At 41.3% G+C, this 17,826-nt stretch overlaps 2 protein-coding genes across 2 annotated transcripts; both read left to right on the forward strand.

Moving 5' to 3' along the window:
• The first annotated feature begins 5,696 nt into the window (after positions 1-5,696).
• Positions 5,697-6,644, forward strand: LOC130684724 (olfactory receptor 56A3-like). The gene has a single exon (XM_057506625.1). It carries the CDS (start codon positions 5,697-5,699, stop codon positions 6,642-6,644), a length of 948 nt encoding a protein of 315 aa, XP_057362608.1.
• A 7,805-nt stretch (positions 6,645-14,449) lies between these two features.
• On the forward strand, positions 14,450-15,397 carry LOC130684725 (olfactory receptor 56A3-like). The gene has a single exon (XM_057506626.1). It carries the CDS (start codon positions 14,450-14,452, stop codon positions 15,395-15,397), a length of 948 nt encoding a protein of 315 aa, XP_057362609.1.
• The last annotated feature ends 2,429 nt before the right edge of the window (positions 15,398-17,826 follow it).

Below are 17,826 nucleotides of genomic sequence, written 5' to 3' on the forward strand. Positions count from 1 at the left end.
CCTAAGGCAGAGGTCCAATACTATGGCCATTAGGCGGAAGGCTGGGGTGCAAATCTACAAGAGAATTTGAAGGACTAAGCAGAATATGATAACAGGAACTTGAGTTTGAACCAAAGCAGGAACACGATCCTGTGAACTGAAGACATACGGAAGAAAATGGGATTGAAGAAGGGAGGCACTTCATCAGACCAGCACAACCCACAGAAAACGTGTCTGCTTTCTAAAATATTAATCAAAAATAAGTACATAATTACGCCAGAATTTCTAGATGAAATACCAAGCTGTTATTTCTTATCTTGTTGATACTAGCCATTCTGGCTAATGTGAGGTGATATCTCATTGTGTTTTAATTTGCATTTCCCTGATGATTGATGATGTTGAGCATCTTCCCATGTGTCTGTTGGCCACCTGCATGTCTTCTTTGAAAAAAATGTCTGTTCAGGTCCTTGGACCATTTTTAAATAAGGTTATTTCAGGTTTTCTGTTGAGTTTATGAGTTCTTTATACATTTTAGATACTAGCCCCTTATCAGATATATCACTTGTAAATATATCCTTCCATACAATAAATTGCCTTTTCATTTTGCTGATGGTTTCCTCTGCTGTGCAGAAGCATTTTGGCTTGATATAGTTCATTTGTTTATTTTTGCTTTCATTTCCCTTGCCTGGGGATAAAATCCAGAAAATGTGAGTCTAGGAATCACAGGAAAAACCACAAAGCTAGTTCAGCCTCAACACCGGCTCAGGTTGGAGAAATGTCTGTAAAGGCTGTTGCAAGGAGTATGGGCCCAGGTGAGTGACACTAGGCGTTTCTTTTAACAGCATCAGTATCCAAGACAGGCTGAAACCCACACAAAACACAGATGCAAAGAATTTTCTTAGGTGTAATTTATAATTTTTCTTTCTTTTCTTTATTGTCTTTCCCCTTTCCCCACGTCACCCCATTCTACCTCACTAGGTTGTTATGAGGACTAAAGGAAATATCAGGTAACAATCAGAATAATATGACACGGTAAGAAGATGTATGATAATTGCTGCTAGTGTGGTCCTTGATGTAGCTGTAAGTGTGGTCTCCTTCTCCTAAGGAGGCAGAAAATATTCTTTGATGTGCTCTATTTCTAACACATAGTATAATGCTTTCTACACAGTACGATCAAAATATTCATTCAGTAAAAAAGTAAAAGTAATTTTACCCTTGCAATAATCCTGTGTCAGAAAATTTATTATTAAAATATTATCAAACAAACATTAACAAAACAGAAACACCTTGGTGATCTTGTGGAATCCCGAAATAAGATCTCCAGGGATAATCCATTAATAGAACAATAATTTGACTTGATCAAATTGAAAGATTTCCATTGAATAATGGACAGCACACAGTAAATTTGGCAAATACATGTCAGACTACAGGAGACCTTAGCAAAATCAAGCCAACAGGGGACTCTAGTGTTTAAACTTTGAAAGGAGATTTTGTAAATATGCAAGAAAAAACAAAAATAAATAGGAAAAGATGGAAGGGGATGTGAACATGTATGTGAACACTTATGGTTTCACAGCTTCAAAACCAAAAGTGGCTAAACAGAATATGAAGGATGCTCCCTGGTCAGAAGAAATTAAAATTAAAATAATGAGATGCTACTTTACATCCATCAGTTTTCAAAAGACAAGCATCAAATGGTATAAAGAATGTAAAAAATAAAGAAACTTCAGAAATTTCCAGTGGGGTTATATATATTTGGGAGAGAAATTCCAACTGAAGTTAAATTTTTTTGTACGCCACAACTATAAAAAGTTCCTGCACATGTACCTTCTTGAGGTCCATAAGTAAAGGTGGACCAGAGTATTGACAGTAACATTATTTCTGGTAACAATTCATCTTAGGTCACATGCTGTTAGCTACTTACACAGAAAGGGAAAATGCACAGAATGGAAACTGCACAGCAGTCAATAATGAAGATGACTTACACACTGCAACATGGCAGACTTTTAAGATTTAGTCTTAACTGAAAATATAGAACAGTATCAGATGCAGAATCTGATGACAGTTCTATAAATTTAATACCAAAACCACAAATAAGTGAACATATACCTAAACAGGCACATTGCAGATTAATTAGAAAGAAATATGGAAGGGATCCTACAGTTTCCATTTAGCTCAAGGGAAGATAAATAGCAGCAATGTAGGTATATGCAGAAGAAAAAGATATAAAAAATAGAGCAAAATATGGGAGGACCTTAAAGAAACAGATGGTGCTTATTCGACAACTTGAGGAGCATGAATGATTCACATGAGGCTCAAGGTGAAAATAAAAAATAAGGAACAAATCATGTTTCCTAATTTCCACATGTATATAAATATGATTTTAAAATCTTTCACTGTAGCAGAAATTACTGCAGGATTTTCTCTCTGAAAATTACAGTGCATTTTCTCAGTAATTCTCTCTTGCTTATTTATCATTGCAATGCCATAACAGAAGTCATGATAAGTTAACATCGCTCCATCCAATAGCATGATTTGGGAGGCTATCTAACAAGCACATAGAGGAAGCCCACACATGGAAGATTCTGAGTGTGGGTGTGCAAATGAGTATGAACATGTGTGAATGGATATAAGACCCCAAACCTAGGAGAGTCACTAACTCCCTACAGGACACATAGCCAACAAACGGCTAAATTAAAAGGGCTTTTTTCTTTTAGAGACAAAGGAAATCATTTTCTTTTCCAATGTGCCTGACTGTCTGTCCCAGGAGGATCCTTTGAGTTCAAGGAAGGAAGGATGGAGAAGTTCCTAGAGGGCGACATCCCTTAGGCTCCAGAGTAATAAATACCCCAGGTATGTTGGGACCTAACCAAAACTCCAGGATCAGTGGAGCCAGAGCCTGTGCTTCACACCCTCCGAAAGTACACCTGGGTAGAAGGTACCTGAGATCCAGCTATACCATCATTAGCAAGAAGACAGGAGAGAGCTTGCTCTTCAGTCAGGAGCTGCGTTCCTGTCCATTCCGGAGTTGGCACCGCGAAAGCAGGCTGAAAACAGGGCCGTGCAGCCTGCAGCCTCCCTCAGGTCAGAAGGCACCATGAGAACATCTGACATCCTCTTGCCTTCTCTGAACTTTGCTTGGCACTGCCAGAGATGCAGAGAAGTGGGACTTTGTCCCTAGGAAAGGAGAATAATGCGGGGTGGGGGGGGACAGCTCTGGAAAGTGTATCATCTGGACCCCAGTGAGAGCATCGGGGTTCTCGATTCTGAGTGTGGGAATTTAGGAGACTTCAGGCAAAGACTCTGCCTACAAATGTTTCACTCCTGGGGTTGGAATTAAATTTACTCTAGTTCACTTCAGAGGTTGAGGGTAGAGGCTGCAGGTGGGGATCAGTGGGGCTCAGAAAGTAGTTCCTCAGCTTGCAGCTCTATCTAAGGAATTTCTAAATGCCACTGCTGCCAAAAGCAGAAAATTATGTCCGTAGGATCCACGAGGTTTCAGTCACTGGGGGCACGCAGTGATGTCCAACACAACACTGGGAGACAGGTCTGCAGGTCGCTCTTCTGGAACTCTGTGGAGCTGGGGGGACGCCTGGACACAGGAATACCACAGTGCTGCACTGTGGACCTTCCCTGCAACCCGGGGAAAAGCCTGGGAGGCTATAGGGTCTCTGCTTTATTCTTGACCTTCAGCATCTCTGGCTTCTTCAAGGTGTCCCTCTCTGCAACCAGCCAGTCATTAGCTCTAGGTCCTCAGCCCAGACGGTGCCGTGGCAAGCTCTGATTGCAGACTGACACTGGAAAAGGACAGAGGAAGAAAGACTTATGTGTTCTCACATGCTCTGCTGCTAGGGCTCAGTGGGTAGCTCAGTGTTTGTTGAGTGAAACATACCAACAATAGAATGTTTCTAACGGTATGAAAATATTGGTCCACTCTCCATATACCATTTTATGCAAACTTCCTTACCACACTGACCCCACTCCAAAATTATTTCTCCTCCATCAGAGTCCCTGTCAAGACTCTTAATCATGTCCAGGGGGAAGTTTGCTTCCTTTTTAATAGAATTGATGGGGAAAGTACACTTTCATAGAATTATTTATCAAGTCCAAAGGAATCCTAGAAATTACTCCAATCCATCCCACGGTATTAGGCAAGATTAGCATCAGGGTAAAATAGTTTGGACGGTTAAGATGTTGAGATATAATTTCCGTTGTTTGTAATGTGTCAATAATATAATATATCTCATAGGATGTTGAATGATCAAATGGGATAAAGTCTTAGAATATTTGGGCATAGTTCCCCACAAGTAGTAAGACTTCCAAACCTAACATAATTTTATGTTACATTAGTGAGCCTAATGAGTAATAAGCAGCGTAGTTCTAATACTCCTGATGAAAAATAATTTCTAACCCACAAAATAACTCTTTAACAGAGACTCTGTCTATATACACAGATTTAGGTACAATGGACTCCATGACTTGAAGGATCCCAGAAAGACCTGACCTATATACTATTTGCCAAGCTACAGCCTTCCTTGGACCCTTTCACAATCAGGGGAAGAACCTTAGGATCCTTCACCTTTAATGTAAATGAGGGTACCACATCACTCTATGTACAATCTTTCTTGTCCAACCTACGCCCATGTCAAAGTTAGTCAGTCCTCCCCATCCTGTCCTAATGGTTTGCGCAAGACCCTGTCATTTGTTCTTATGATTCCCCATTGTTCCCAAGAAGGTTTTTGCTTTACCTCCTCGAGAGTAAGAACAGCTCCCTGTTCAGTTCTGTGGCTCTGCTACCTCCCACAGTGCCAGGGGAAAAGGCTGAGTGATAGAAAGCAATGCCAACATTAAAGCAGTGCCTGGAAGCAGGGGACTGCCCACCTGGTCCATGACATCGATGCTTGAAAAGGGAAACAGAAGAGGGCAGGAGTATAAAGATAAACGTCGCCAGCCTCCCACAGCTGCCCGCAGAATGACTGCCTTCCCGTCTGGTTTAACGGCAGGTATGGCCCTTCCAAAACTCGGCAAAATTGGCCATCATCCTTTAAAAGGTACTTCCAGAAATTAGGAATCCTACAAAGGTGAAGAGCTGATAAACAGAGGGGAAAACAAGTATTAGGGGGATTCCATACCTATCCACTTGAAATACTTTTCAGACGAAACGTCAAATAACTAATTTCAGTTCCATAATTATCTTAAATCTCTAATTAAAGCAAAGTAAATACAGCTGAAAAGACAGAATGACGGTGACAAAACGACTGATCATATTCTTCTGAGCGCCACTTCGTGCTGGCTCTGATACTTATAGTATATACTGTTAGAGTTAAGTTGCAGGTGTGGTAGCCTATGTGTGCATTAAAAAACAAAAAGAAAGAAACTCACAAGTACAAATTTAGACTCACCTGTCACAAAAAGTAGTTTCTACATTCATATGCAAGGATATAATTACATTGAAACTGAGCCTTGAACAGATCAAGCATGTATAAACAAATGCTATTACCTCATGCCTCTATGCTGCTTAGAATGAGAGAAATACCCCAGTAGCATGGCACAACAAATAAACAGATGCATTTGCTTACTTTGGATAAACTGCTAGGACGCACACAGTTTACAGAGGAAAGGCATATTATTGGAAATTCATGTTTGTGTAGTCAATAGCCAATTTTTATCCTAATTACAGATTCCCAGAAGAAGGATGTAGGAATACACGACAAAATATGACCACACAACACAATGTCACCACCTCCACTGAGATTTCAGACTTCCTCCTGAATTGTTTTGTCAGGTCCCCCAGCTGGCAGCTCTGGCTGTCCCTGCCCCTCAGCCTCCTCTTCCTCCTGGCCATGGGGGCCAGTGCCACCCTCCTCGTCACCATCCGGATGGAGGCCTCTCTGCACCAGCCCATGTACTACCTGCTCAGCCTCCTCTCCATGCTGGACATGGTGCTCTGCCTCACCGTCATCCCCAAGGTCCTGGCCATCTTCTGGTTTGACCTCAGGTCCATAAGCTTCTTTGCCTGCTTCCTGCAGATGTACATCATGAACAGTTTCCTCGCCATGGAGTCCTGCACCTTCATGGTCATGGCCTATGACCGCTATGTGGCCATCTGCCACCCACTGAGGTACCTGTCCATCATCAATGAGCAATTTGTGGCCAAGGCTGTCATTTTTATTTTGGCCAGGAATGTCCTTCTCACAATGCCTATTCCCATTCTCTCAGCACGGCTCCATTATTGCAGGAGAAACGTCATTGAGAACTGCATCTGCGCCAATATGTCTGTGTCCAGGCTCTCCTGTGATGATGTCACCATCAATCGCATCTACCAGTTTGCTGGAGGCTGGACTCTGCTAGGATGCGACCTCATCCTCATCTTCCTCTCCTACACCCTCATCCTGAGAGCTGTGCTGAGACTCAAGGCAGAGGGAGCTGTGGCCAAGGCCCTGAGCACGTGTGGCTCCCACTTCATCCTCATCCTCTTCTTCAGCACCGTCCTGCTGGTCTTCGTCCTCACACATGTGGCCAAGAAGAAGGTCTGCGCTGAGGTGCCAGTCCTGCTCAATGTCCTCCACCACGTCATCCCTGCAGCCCTCAACCCCATTGTTTATGGAGTGCGCACCCAGGAGATCAAGCAAGGAATCCAGAGGTTACTGAGGAAAGGGTGGTAGGGACACTGGATCTCTGCATTCCTAATGGAAGGTGACTCTGAAGCAATAAAAGGTGAATAGCCTGAAACTTACATTGATGAGTTATTTTCTAAACCCAGAAAATTAGGTATCACACTTTCTTTAATAAAACTTCAGTTTCGTTTTAATTTTCTCTTTCTCTCACCTCTCCATTGGGAATCTCCTTGTCCCTTTCACCTGTCTTTCCATACACATTGTCTTATTTTGTCCAAAGTATAGACATACCTGGGGGTAGGTTCTAAAGTGAGAAATTTATGTTCCTATAAGTACAGCTGTTATTGTATCATGACTTTGTATTCTTGAATATACATCTGTGGATATTTGGTGGGTTGTGTTGTGTAATGTGTTCTTATTCCATTTCCACAGAAGGGAGTATATCGGAGACAAGGACATAGGAGTGCATTTCTTTCGTGAATGAAGGGAAGATGCTTCTAGTCATTAATTGGCTCTTTCCCTGTGAGCCTTTGACCACATCAGTGTCTTTTTTTGTCTCTCCATCTCTGTGTCTCCAACTCCATCTCTGCCTCTCTCTCTCTCCTTCTCTAGGAGACGAGGTGACCTTTTGTATTGTGTCCTGTGTACATTGCAAAAGGACAAGATTTCTACCTGGGTTGCTCATGTGTGTAACAATTAGCCATGAGCTTTATTAGATTCTCCTTCCAGTGGCTGTGTGCTGTGGACATGCATCTTTTGGATCCAGGGTGTTGTAGTTCATGGTGTGCACACACAGCTGTGCTAATGTGGTAAAGGGTTCTAAAGACTGTAACATATGATCCAGTAATCATATTGAAATATAAATCATGCTGTTCAAACATTGCTTGCTTATTAATTGGACAGGTAGGAAGCACAATATGTCCTAGGATTTCTGTGTACTATTAAGACACAAAAACACATAGAACATTTTTGTTGCTTTCAGGAGCTCAAAGGTTGGTTAGGCGCAACACAATAAGAGTTCTTGGAATACAGTCCTCTCAACAGGTGAGAATGTGGAATGGAATAAGGTATGATGGGCAGTAAGGTACCAGGCAACATAAGAAATCACTGGATAGAGAGTTAAAGGTTCTAATTGTAAGTCTTACACAACTAAAACAATCAGTACTTAGGCCCAAAAGAGCTGGTCTCATAGTATGTCACATTACTCCTCTATGAACAATTTGTTTTAGCAGATCCTTCCTAAACGTAAGCTTTTGTGACTCAGTAATAACTTAGAAGGGTATTACCCTGTTTTGACCATGGAAGCAAAATCTCTTCATAGTCTACTACCAATACTGTACCCAAAGTCTGGGTCTTTTGGTCTTAACATAAAGCACCTCACATACATCCTCAACCAACTTAAGCTTTCATTCCACAAAGCTCTGCCCATTTCTTTCCTCCTCCCTCTCACAGCGAAGAAAAATAAATTGGTATTTCATTTCTCTGCTCTTGGATACCACTATGAGCTACTCTTTGAAAAATAAACATATACTCACATAATAAAAAGCAATACCTGAAAAGCATATATTCTAGATTAACATTGAATTACATTTCTGAAAATAAAAAGCAGTCTATCAAGATCCAACTTGGTTAACACCTAGATAAACTTTTACTTTCTCATTTGAAAAAGAACTCCTCAAAATTTCATTCTCTCAAATATTTCAAAATAATTTAAATGGCTTGGTTTCAAGTGTGCATGACTGAACACCAAGAGGAACATCTTACGTGTATAAAGGTACTAAGGTACTAAGTAGCTTCTAAGGTAAATTTGGACTACTACCTCTTAGGAAATACTAAATATCAACCACTTTTAACAATATTACATATGGACATCCAATCATCAAGCGCATACAGAGAATGATAATGGCCCTTGAGGCCAACATCTAACATATTGTCTAACAAGTGTGCATTTACAGCAAATATAGACAAAGTTTTGTTATGGTTCTGGGGTTGCAGCAATGAGGAACATACTCAAGGTCCATGCTTACAACTGCAAAGGCTCTAAACCTCTAAGAAAGAGGAGTCCAAGAAGCAGTGGAAAGTGTCAATAGATTTCATAACAGTTCTCCCAACACAGCAGCAGAATATGCCAACAGGAAGGACATAGCCAAGGAGCACCTAAGGCAGAGGTCCAATACTATGGCCATTAGGCGGAAGGCTGGGGTGCAAATCTACAAGAGAATTTGAAGGACTAAGCAGAATATGATAACAGGAACTTGAGTTTGAACCAAAGCAGGAACACGATCCTGTGAACTGAAGACATACGGAAGAAAATGGGATTGAAGAAGGGAGGCACTTCATCAGACCAGCACAACCCACAGAAAACGTGTCTGCTTTCTAAAATATTAATCAAAAATAAGTACATAATTACGCCAGAATTTCTAGATGAAATACCAAGCTGTTATTTCTTATCTTGTTGATACTAGCCATTCTGGCTAATGTGAGGTGATATCTCATTGTGTTTTAATTTGCATTTCCCTGATGATTGATGATGTTGAGCATCTTCCCATGTGTCTGTTGGCCACCTGCATGTCTTCTTTGAAAAAAATGTCTGTTCAGGTCCTTGGACCATTTTTAAATAAGGTTATTTCAGGTTTTCTGTTGAGTTTATGAGTTCTTTATACATTTTAGATACTAGCCCCTTATCAGATATATCACTTGTAAATATATCCTTCCATACAATAAATTGCCTTTTCATTTTGCTGATGGTTTCCTCTGCTGTGCAGAAGCATTTTGGCTTGATATAGTTCATTTGTTTATTTTTGCTTTCATTTCCCTTGCCTGGGGATAAAATCCAGAAAATGTGAGTCTAGGAATCACAGGAAAAACCACAAAGCTAGTTCAGCCTCAACACCGGCTCAGGTTGGAGAAATGTCTGTAAAGGCTGTTGCAAGGAGTATGGGCCCAGGTGAGTGACACTAGGCGTTTCTTTTAACAGCATCAGTATCCAAGACAGGCTGAAACCCACACAAAACACAGATGCAAAGAATTTTCTTAGGTGTAATTTATAATTTTTCTTTCTTTTCTTTATTGTCTTTCCCCTTTCCCCACGTCACCCCATTCTACCTCACTAGGTTGTTATGAGGACTAAAGGAAATATCAGGTAACAATCAGAATAATATGACACGGTAAGAAGATGTATGATAATTGCTGCTAGTGTGGTCCTTGATGTAGCTGTAAGTGTGGTCTCCTTCTCCTAAGGAGGCAGAAAATATTCTTTGATGTGCTCTATTTCTAACACATAGTATAATGCTTTCTACACAGTACGATCAAAATATTCATTCAGTAAAAAAGTAAAAGTAATTTTACCCTTGCAATAATCCTGTGTCAGAAAATTTATTATTAAAATATTATCAAACAAACATTAACAAAACAGAAACACCTTGGTGATCTTGTGGAATCCCGAAATAAGATCTCCAGGGATAATCCATTAATAGAACAATAATTTGACTTGATCAAATTGAAAGATTTCCATTGAATAATGGACAGCACACAGTAAATTTGGCAAATACATGTCAGACTACAGGAGACCTTAGCAAAATCAAGCCAACAGGGGACTCTAGTGTTTAAACTTTGAAAGGAGATTTTGTAAATATGCAAGAAAAAACAAAAATAAATAGGAAAAGATGGAAGGGGATGTGAACATGTATGTGAACACTTATGGTTTCACAGCTTCAAAACCAAAAGTGGCTAAACAGAAAATGAAGGATGCTCCCTGGTCAGAAGAAATTAAAATTAAAATAATGAGATGCTACTTTACATCCATCAGTTTTCAAAAGACAAGCATCAAATGGTATAAAGAATGTAAAAAATAAAGAAACTTCAGAAATTTCCAGTGGGGTTATATATATTTGGGAGAGAAATTCCAACTGAAGTTAAATTTTTTTGTACGCCACAACTATAAAAAGTTCCTGCACATGTACCTTCTTGAGGTCCATAAGTAAAGGTGGACCAGAGTATTGACAGTAACATTATTTCTGGTAACAATTCATCTTAGGTCACATGCTGTTAGCTACTTACACAGAAAGGGAAAATGCACAGAATGGAAACTGCACAGCAGTCAATAATGAAGATGACTTACACACTGCAACATGGCAGACTTTTAAGATTTAGTCTTAACTGAAAATATAGAACAGTATCAGATGCAGAACCTGATGACAGTTCTATAAATTTAATACCAAAACCACAAATAAGTGAACATATACCTAAACAGGCACATTGCAGATTAATTAGAAAGAAATATGGAAGGGATCCTACAGTTTCCATTTAGCTCAAGGGAAGATAAATAGCAGCAATGTAGGTATATGCAGAAGAAAAAGATATAAAAAATAGAGCAAAATATGGGAGGACCTTAAAGAAACAGATGGTGCTTATTCGACAACTTGAGGAGCATGAATGATTCACATGAGGCTCAAGGTGAAAATAAAAAATAAGGAACAAATCATGTTTCCTAATTTCCACATGTATATAAATATGATTTTAAAATCTTTCACTGTAGCAGAAATTACTGCAGGATTTTCTCTCTGAAAATTACAGTGCATTTTCTCAGTAATTCTCTCTTGCTTATTTATCATTGCAATGCCATAACAGAAGTCATGATAAGTTAACATCGCTCCATCCAATAGGATGATTTGGGAGGCTATCTAACAAGCACATAGAGGAAGCCCACACATGGAAGATTCTGAGTGTGGGTGTGCAAATGAGTATGAACATGTGTGAATGGATATAAGACCCCAAACCTAGGAGAGTCACTAACTCCCTACAGGACACATAGCCAACAAACGGCTAAATTAAAAGGGCTTTTTTCTTTTAGAGACAAAGGAAATCATTTTCTTTTCCAATGTGCCTGACTGTCTGTCCCAGGAGGATCCTTTGAGTTCAAGGAAGGAAGGATGGAGAAGTTCCTAGAGGGCGACATCCCTTAGGCTCCAGAGTAATAAATACCCCAGGTATGTTGGGACCTAACCAAAACTCCAGGATCAGTGGAGCCAGAGCCTGTGCTTCACACCCTCCGAAAGTACACCTGGGTAGAAGGTACCTGAGATCCAGCTATACCATCATTAGCAAGAAGACAGGAGAGAGCTTGCTCTTCAGTCAGGAGCTGCGTTCCTGTCCATTCCGGAGTTGGCACCGCGAAAGCAGGCTGAAAACAGGGCCGTGCAGCCTGCAGCCTCCCTCAGGTCAGAAGGCACCATGAGAACATCTGACATCCTCTTGCCTTCTCTGAACTTTGCTTGGCACTGCCAGAGATGCAGAGAAGTGTGACTTTGTCCCTAGGAAAGGAGAATAATGCGGGGGGGAGGGAGGAGAGCTCTGGAAAGTGTATCATCTGGACCCCAGTGAGAGCATCGGGGTTCTCGATTCTGAGTGTGGGAATTTAGGAGACTTCAGGCAAAGACTCTGCCTACAAATGTTTCACTCCTGGGGTTGGAATTAAATTTACTCTAGTTCACTTCAGAGGTTGAGGGTAGAGGCTGCAGGTGGGGATCAGTGGGGCTCAGAAAGTAGTTCCTCAGCTTGCAGCTCTATCTAAGGAATTTCTAAATGCCACTGCTGCCAAAAGCAGAAAATTATGTCCGTAGGATCCACGAGGTTTCAGTCACTGGGGGCACGCAGTGATGTCCAACACAACACTGGGAGACAGGTCTGCAGGTCGCTCTACTGGAACTCTGTGGAGCTGGGGGGACCCCTGGACACAGGAATACCACAGTGCTGCGCTGTGGACCTTCCCTGCAACCCGGGGAAAAGCCTGGGAGGCTATAGGGTCTCTGCTTTATTCTTGACCTTCAGCATCTCTGGCTTCTTCAAGGTGTCCCTCTCTGCAACCAGCCAGTCATTAGCTCTAGGTCCTCAGCCCAGACGGTGCCGTGGCAAGCTCTGATTGCAGACTGACACTGGAAAAGGACAGAGGAAGAAAGACTTATGTGTTCTCACATGCTCTGCTGCTAGGGCTCAGTGGGTAGCTCAGTGTTTGTTGAGTGAAACATACCAACAATAGAATGTTTCTAACGGTATGAAAATATTGGTCCACTCTCCATATACCATTTTATGCAAACTTCCTTACCACACTGACCCCACTCCAAAATTATTTCTCCTCCATCAGAGTCCCTGTCAAGACTCTTAATCATGTCCAGGGGGAAGTTTGCTTCCTTTTTAATAGAATTGATGGGGAAAGTACACTTTCATAGAATTATTTATCAAGTCCAAAGGAATCCTAGAAATTACTCCAATCCATCCCACGGTATTAGGCAAGATTAGCATCAGGGTAAAATAGTTTGGACGGTTAAGATGTTGAGATATAATTTCCGTTGTTTGTAATGTGCCAATAATATAATATATCTCATAGGATGTTGAATGATCAAATGGGATAAAGTCTTAGAATATTTGGGCATAGTTCCCCACAAGTAGTAAGACTTCCAAACCTAACATAATTTTATGTTACATTAGTGAGCCTAATGAGTAATAAGCAGCGTAGTTCTAATACTCCTGATGAAAAATAATTTCTAACCCACAAAATAACTCTTTAACAGAGACTCTGTCTATATACACAGATTTAGGTACAATGGACTCCATGACTTGAAGGATCCCAGAAAGACCTGACCTATATACTATTTGCCAAGCTACAGCCTTCCTTGGACCCTTTCACAATCAGGGGAAGAACCTTAGGATCCTTCACCTTTAATGTAAATGAGGGTACCACATCACTCTATGTACAATCTTTCTTGTCCAACCTACGCCCATGTCAAAGTTAGTCAGTCCTCCCCATCCTGTCCTAATGGTTTGCGCAAGACCCTGTCATTTGTTCTTATGATTCCCCATTGTTCCCAAGAAGGTTTTTGCTTTACCTCCTCGAGAGTAAGAACAGCTCCCTGTTCAGTTCTGTGGCTCTGCTACCTCCCACAGTGCCAGGGGAAAAGGCTGAGTGATAGAAAGCAATGCCAACATTAAAGCAGTGCCTGGAAGCAGGGGACTGCCCACCTGGTCCATGACATCGATGCTTGAAAAGGGAAACAGAAGAGGGCAGGAGTATAAAGATAAACGTCGCCAGCCTCCCACAGCTGCCCGCAGAATGACTGCCTTCCCGTCTGGTTTAACGGCAGGTATGGCCCTTCCAAAACTCGGCAAAATTGGCCATCATCCTTTAAAAGGTACTTCCAGAAATTAGGAATCCTACAAAGGTGAAGAGCTGATAAACAGAGGGGAAAACAAGTATTAGGGGGATTCCATACCTATCCACTTGAAATACTTTTCAGACGAAACGTCAAATAACTAATTTCAGTTCCATAATTATCTTAAATCTCTAATTAAAGCAAAGTAAATACAGCTGAAAAGACAGAATGACGGTGACAAAACGACTGATCATATTCTTCTGAGCGCCACTTCGTGCTGGCTCTGATACTTATAGTATATACTGTTAGAGTTAAGTTGCAGGTGTGGTAGCCTATGTGTGCATTAAAAAACAAAAAGAAAGAAACTCACAAGTACAAATTTAGACTCACCTGTCACAAAAAGTAGTTTCTACATTCATATGCAAGGATATAATTACATTGAAACTGAGCCTTGAACAGATCAAGCATGTATAAACAAATGCTATTACCTCATGCCTCTATGCTGCTTAGAATGAGAGAAATACCCCAGTAGCATGGCACAACAAATAAACAGATGCATTTGCTTACTTTGGATAAACTGCTAGGACGCACACAGTTTACAGAGGAAAGGCATATTATTGGAAATTCATGTTTGTGTAGTCAATAGCCAATTTTTATCCTAATTACAGATTCCCAGAAGAAGGATGTAGGAATACACGACAAAATATGACCACACAACACAATGTCACCACCTCCACTGAGATTTCAGACTTCCTCCTGAATTGTTTTGTCAGGTCCCCCAGCTGGCAGCTCTGGCTGTCCCTGCCCCTCAGCCTCCTCTTCCTCCTGGCCATGGGGGCCAGTGCCACCCTCCTCGTCACCATCCGGATGGAGGCCTCTCTGCACCAGCCCATGTACTACCTGCTCAGCCTCCTCTCCATGCTGGACATGGTGCTCTGCCTCACCGTCATCCCCAAGGTCCTGGCCATCTTCTGGTTTGACCTCAGGTCCATAAGCTTCTTTGCCTGCTTCCTGCAGATGTACATCATGAACAGTTTCCTCGCCATGGAGTCCTGCACCTTCATGGTCATGGCCTATGACCGCTATGTGGCCATCTGCCACCCACTGAGGTACCTGTCCATCATCAATGAGCAATTTGTGGCCAAGGCTGTCATTTTTATTTTGGCCAGGAATGTCCTTCTCACAATGCCTATTCCCATTCTCTCAGCACGGCTCCATTATTGCAGGAGAAACGTCATTGAGAACTGCATCTGCGCCAATATGTCTGTGTCCAGGCTCTCCTGTGATGATGTCACCATCAATCGCATGTACCAGTTTGCTGGAGGCTGGACTCTGCTAGGATGCGACCTCATCCTCATCTTCCTCTCCTACACCCTCATCCTGAGAGCTGTGCTGAGACTCAAGGCAGAGGGAGCTGTGGCCAAGGCCCTGAGCACGTGTGGCTCCCACTTCATCCTCATCCTCTTCTTCAGCACCGTCCTGCTGGTCTTCGTCCTCACACATGTGGCCAAGAAGAAGGTCTGCGCTGAGGTGCCAGTCCTGCTCAATGTCCTCCACCACGTCATCCCTGCAGCCCTCAACCCCATTGTTTATGGAGTGCGCACCCAGGAGATCAAGCAAGGAATCCAGAGGTTACTGAGGAAAGGGTGGTAGGGACACTGGATCTCTGCATTCCTAATGGAAGGTGACTCTGAAGCAATAAAAGGTGAATAGCCTGAAACTTACATTGATGAGTTATTTTCTAAACCCAGAAAATTAGGTATCACACTTTCTTTAATAAAACTTCAGTTTCGTTTTAATTTTCTCTTTCTCTCACCTCTCCATTGGGAATCTCCTTGTCCCTTTCACCTGTCTTTCCATACACATTGTCTTATTTTGTCCAAAGTATAGACATACCTGGGGGTAGGTTCTAAAGTGAGAAATTTATGTTCCTATAAGTACAGCTGTTATTGTATCATGACTTTGTATTCTTGAATATACATCTGTGGATATTTGGTGGGTTGTGTTGTGTAATGTGTTCTTATTCCATTTCCACAGAAGGGAGTATATCGGAGACAAGGACATAGGAGTGCATTTCTTTCGTGAATGAAGGGAAGATGCTTCTAGTCATTAATTGGCTCTTTCCCTGTGAGCCTTTGACCACATCAGTGTCTTTTTTTGTCTCTCCATCTCTGTGTCTCCAACTCCATCTCTGCCTCTCTCTCTCTCCTTCTCTAGGAGACGAGGTGACCTTTTGTATTGTGTCCTGTGTACATTGCAAAAGGACAAGATTTCTACCTGGGTTGCTCATGTGTGTAACAATTAGCCATGAGCTTTATTAGATTCTCCTTCCAGTGGCTGTGTGCTGTGGACATGCATCTTTTGGATCCAGGGTGTTGTAGTTCATGGTGTGCACACACAGCTGTGCTAATGTGGTAAAGGGTTCTAAAGACTGTAACATATGATCCAGTAATCATATTGAAATATAAATCATGCTGTTCAAACATTGCTTGCTTATTAATTGGACAGGTAGGAAGCACAATATGTCCTAGGATTTCTGTGTACTATTAAGACACAAAAACACATAGAACATTTTTGTTGCTTTCAGGAGCTCAAAGGTTGGTTAGGCGCAACACAATAAGAGTTCTTGGAATACAGTCCTCTCAACAGGTGAGAATGTGGAATGGAATAAGGTATGATGGGCAGTAAGGTACCAGGCAACATAAGAAATCACTGGATAGAGAGTTAAAGGTTCTAATTGTAAGTCTTACACAACTAAAACAATCAGTACTTAGGCCCAAAAGAGCTGGTCTCATAGTATGTCACATTACTCCTCTATGAACAATTTGTTTTAGCAGATCCTTCCTAAACGTAAGCTTTTGTGACTCAGTAATAACTTAGAAGGGTATTACCCTGTTTTGACCATGGAAGCAAAATCTCTTCATAGTCTACTACCAATACTGTACCCAAAGTCTGGGTCTTTTGGTCTTAACATAAAGCACCTCACATACATCCTCAACCAACTTAAGCTTTCATTCCACAAAGCTCTGCCCATTTCTTTCCTCCTCCCTCTCACAGCGAAGAAAAATAAATTGGTATTTCATTTCTCTGCTCTTGGATACCACTATGAGCTACTCTTTGAAAAATAAACATATACTCACATAATAAAAAGCAATACCTGAAAAGCATATATTCTAGATTAACATTGAATTACATTTCTGAAAATAAAAAGCAGTCTATCAAGATCCAACTTGGTTAACACCTAGATAAACTTTTACTTTCTCATTTGAAAAAGAACTCCTCAAAATTTCATTCTCTCAAATATTTCAAAATAATTTAAATGGCTTGGTTTCAAGTGTGCATGACTGAACACCAAGAGGAACATCTTACGTGTATAAAGGTACTAAGGTACTAAGTAGCTTCTAAGGTAAATTTGGACTACTACCTCTTAGGAAATACTAAATATCAACCACTTTTAACAATATTACATATGGACATCCAATCATCAAGCGCATACAGAGAATGATAATGGCCCTTGAGGCCAACATCTAACATATTGTCTAACAAGTGTGCATTTACAGCAAATATAGACAAAGTTTTGTTATGGTTCTGGGGTTGCAGCAATGAGGAACATACTCAAGGTCCATGCTTACAACTGCAAAGGCTCTAAACCTCTAAGAAAGAGGAGTCCAAGAAGCAGTGGAAAGTGTCAATAGATTTCATAACAGTTCTCCCAACACAGCAGCAGAATATGCCAACAGGAAGGACATAGCCAAGGAGCACCTAAGGCAGAGGTCCAATACTATGGCCATTAGGCGGAAGGCTGGGGTGCAAATCTACAAGAGAATTTGAAGGACTAAGCAGAATATGATAACAGGAACTTGAGTTTGAACCAAAGCAGGAACACGATCCTGTGAACTGAAGACATACGGAAGAAAATGGGATTGAAGAAGGGAGGCACTTCATCAGACCAGCACAACCCACAGAAAACGTGTCTGCTTTCTAAAATATTAATCAAAAATAAGTACATAATTACGCCAGAATTTCTAGATGAAATACCAAGCTGTTATTTCTTATCTTGTTGATACTAGCCATTCTGGCTA

The sequence above is a fragment of the Manis pentadactyla genome, chromosome 9 (assembly GCF_030020395.1).
Source record: "Manis pentadactyla isolate mManPen7 chromosome 9, mManPen7.hap1, whole genome shotgun sequence".
NCBI classification, from domain to species: domain Eukaryota; kingdom Metazoa; phylum Chordata; class Mammalia; order Pholidota; family Manidae; genus Manis; species Manis pentadactyla.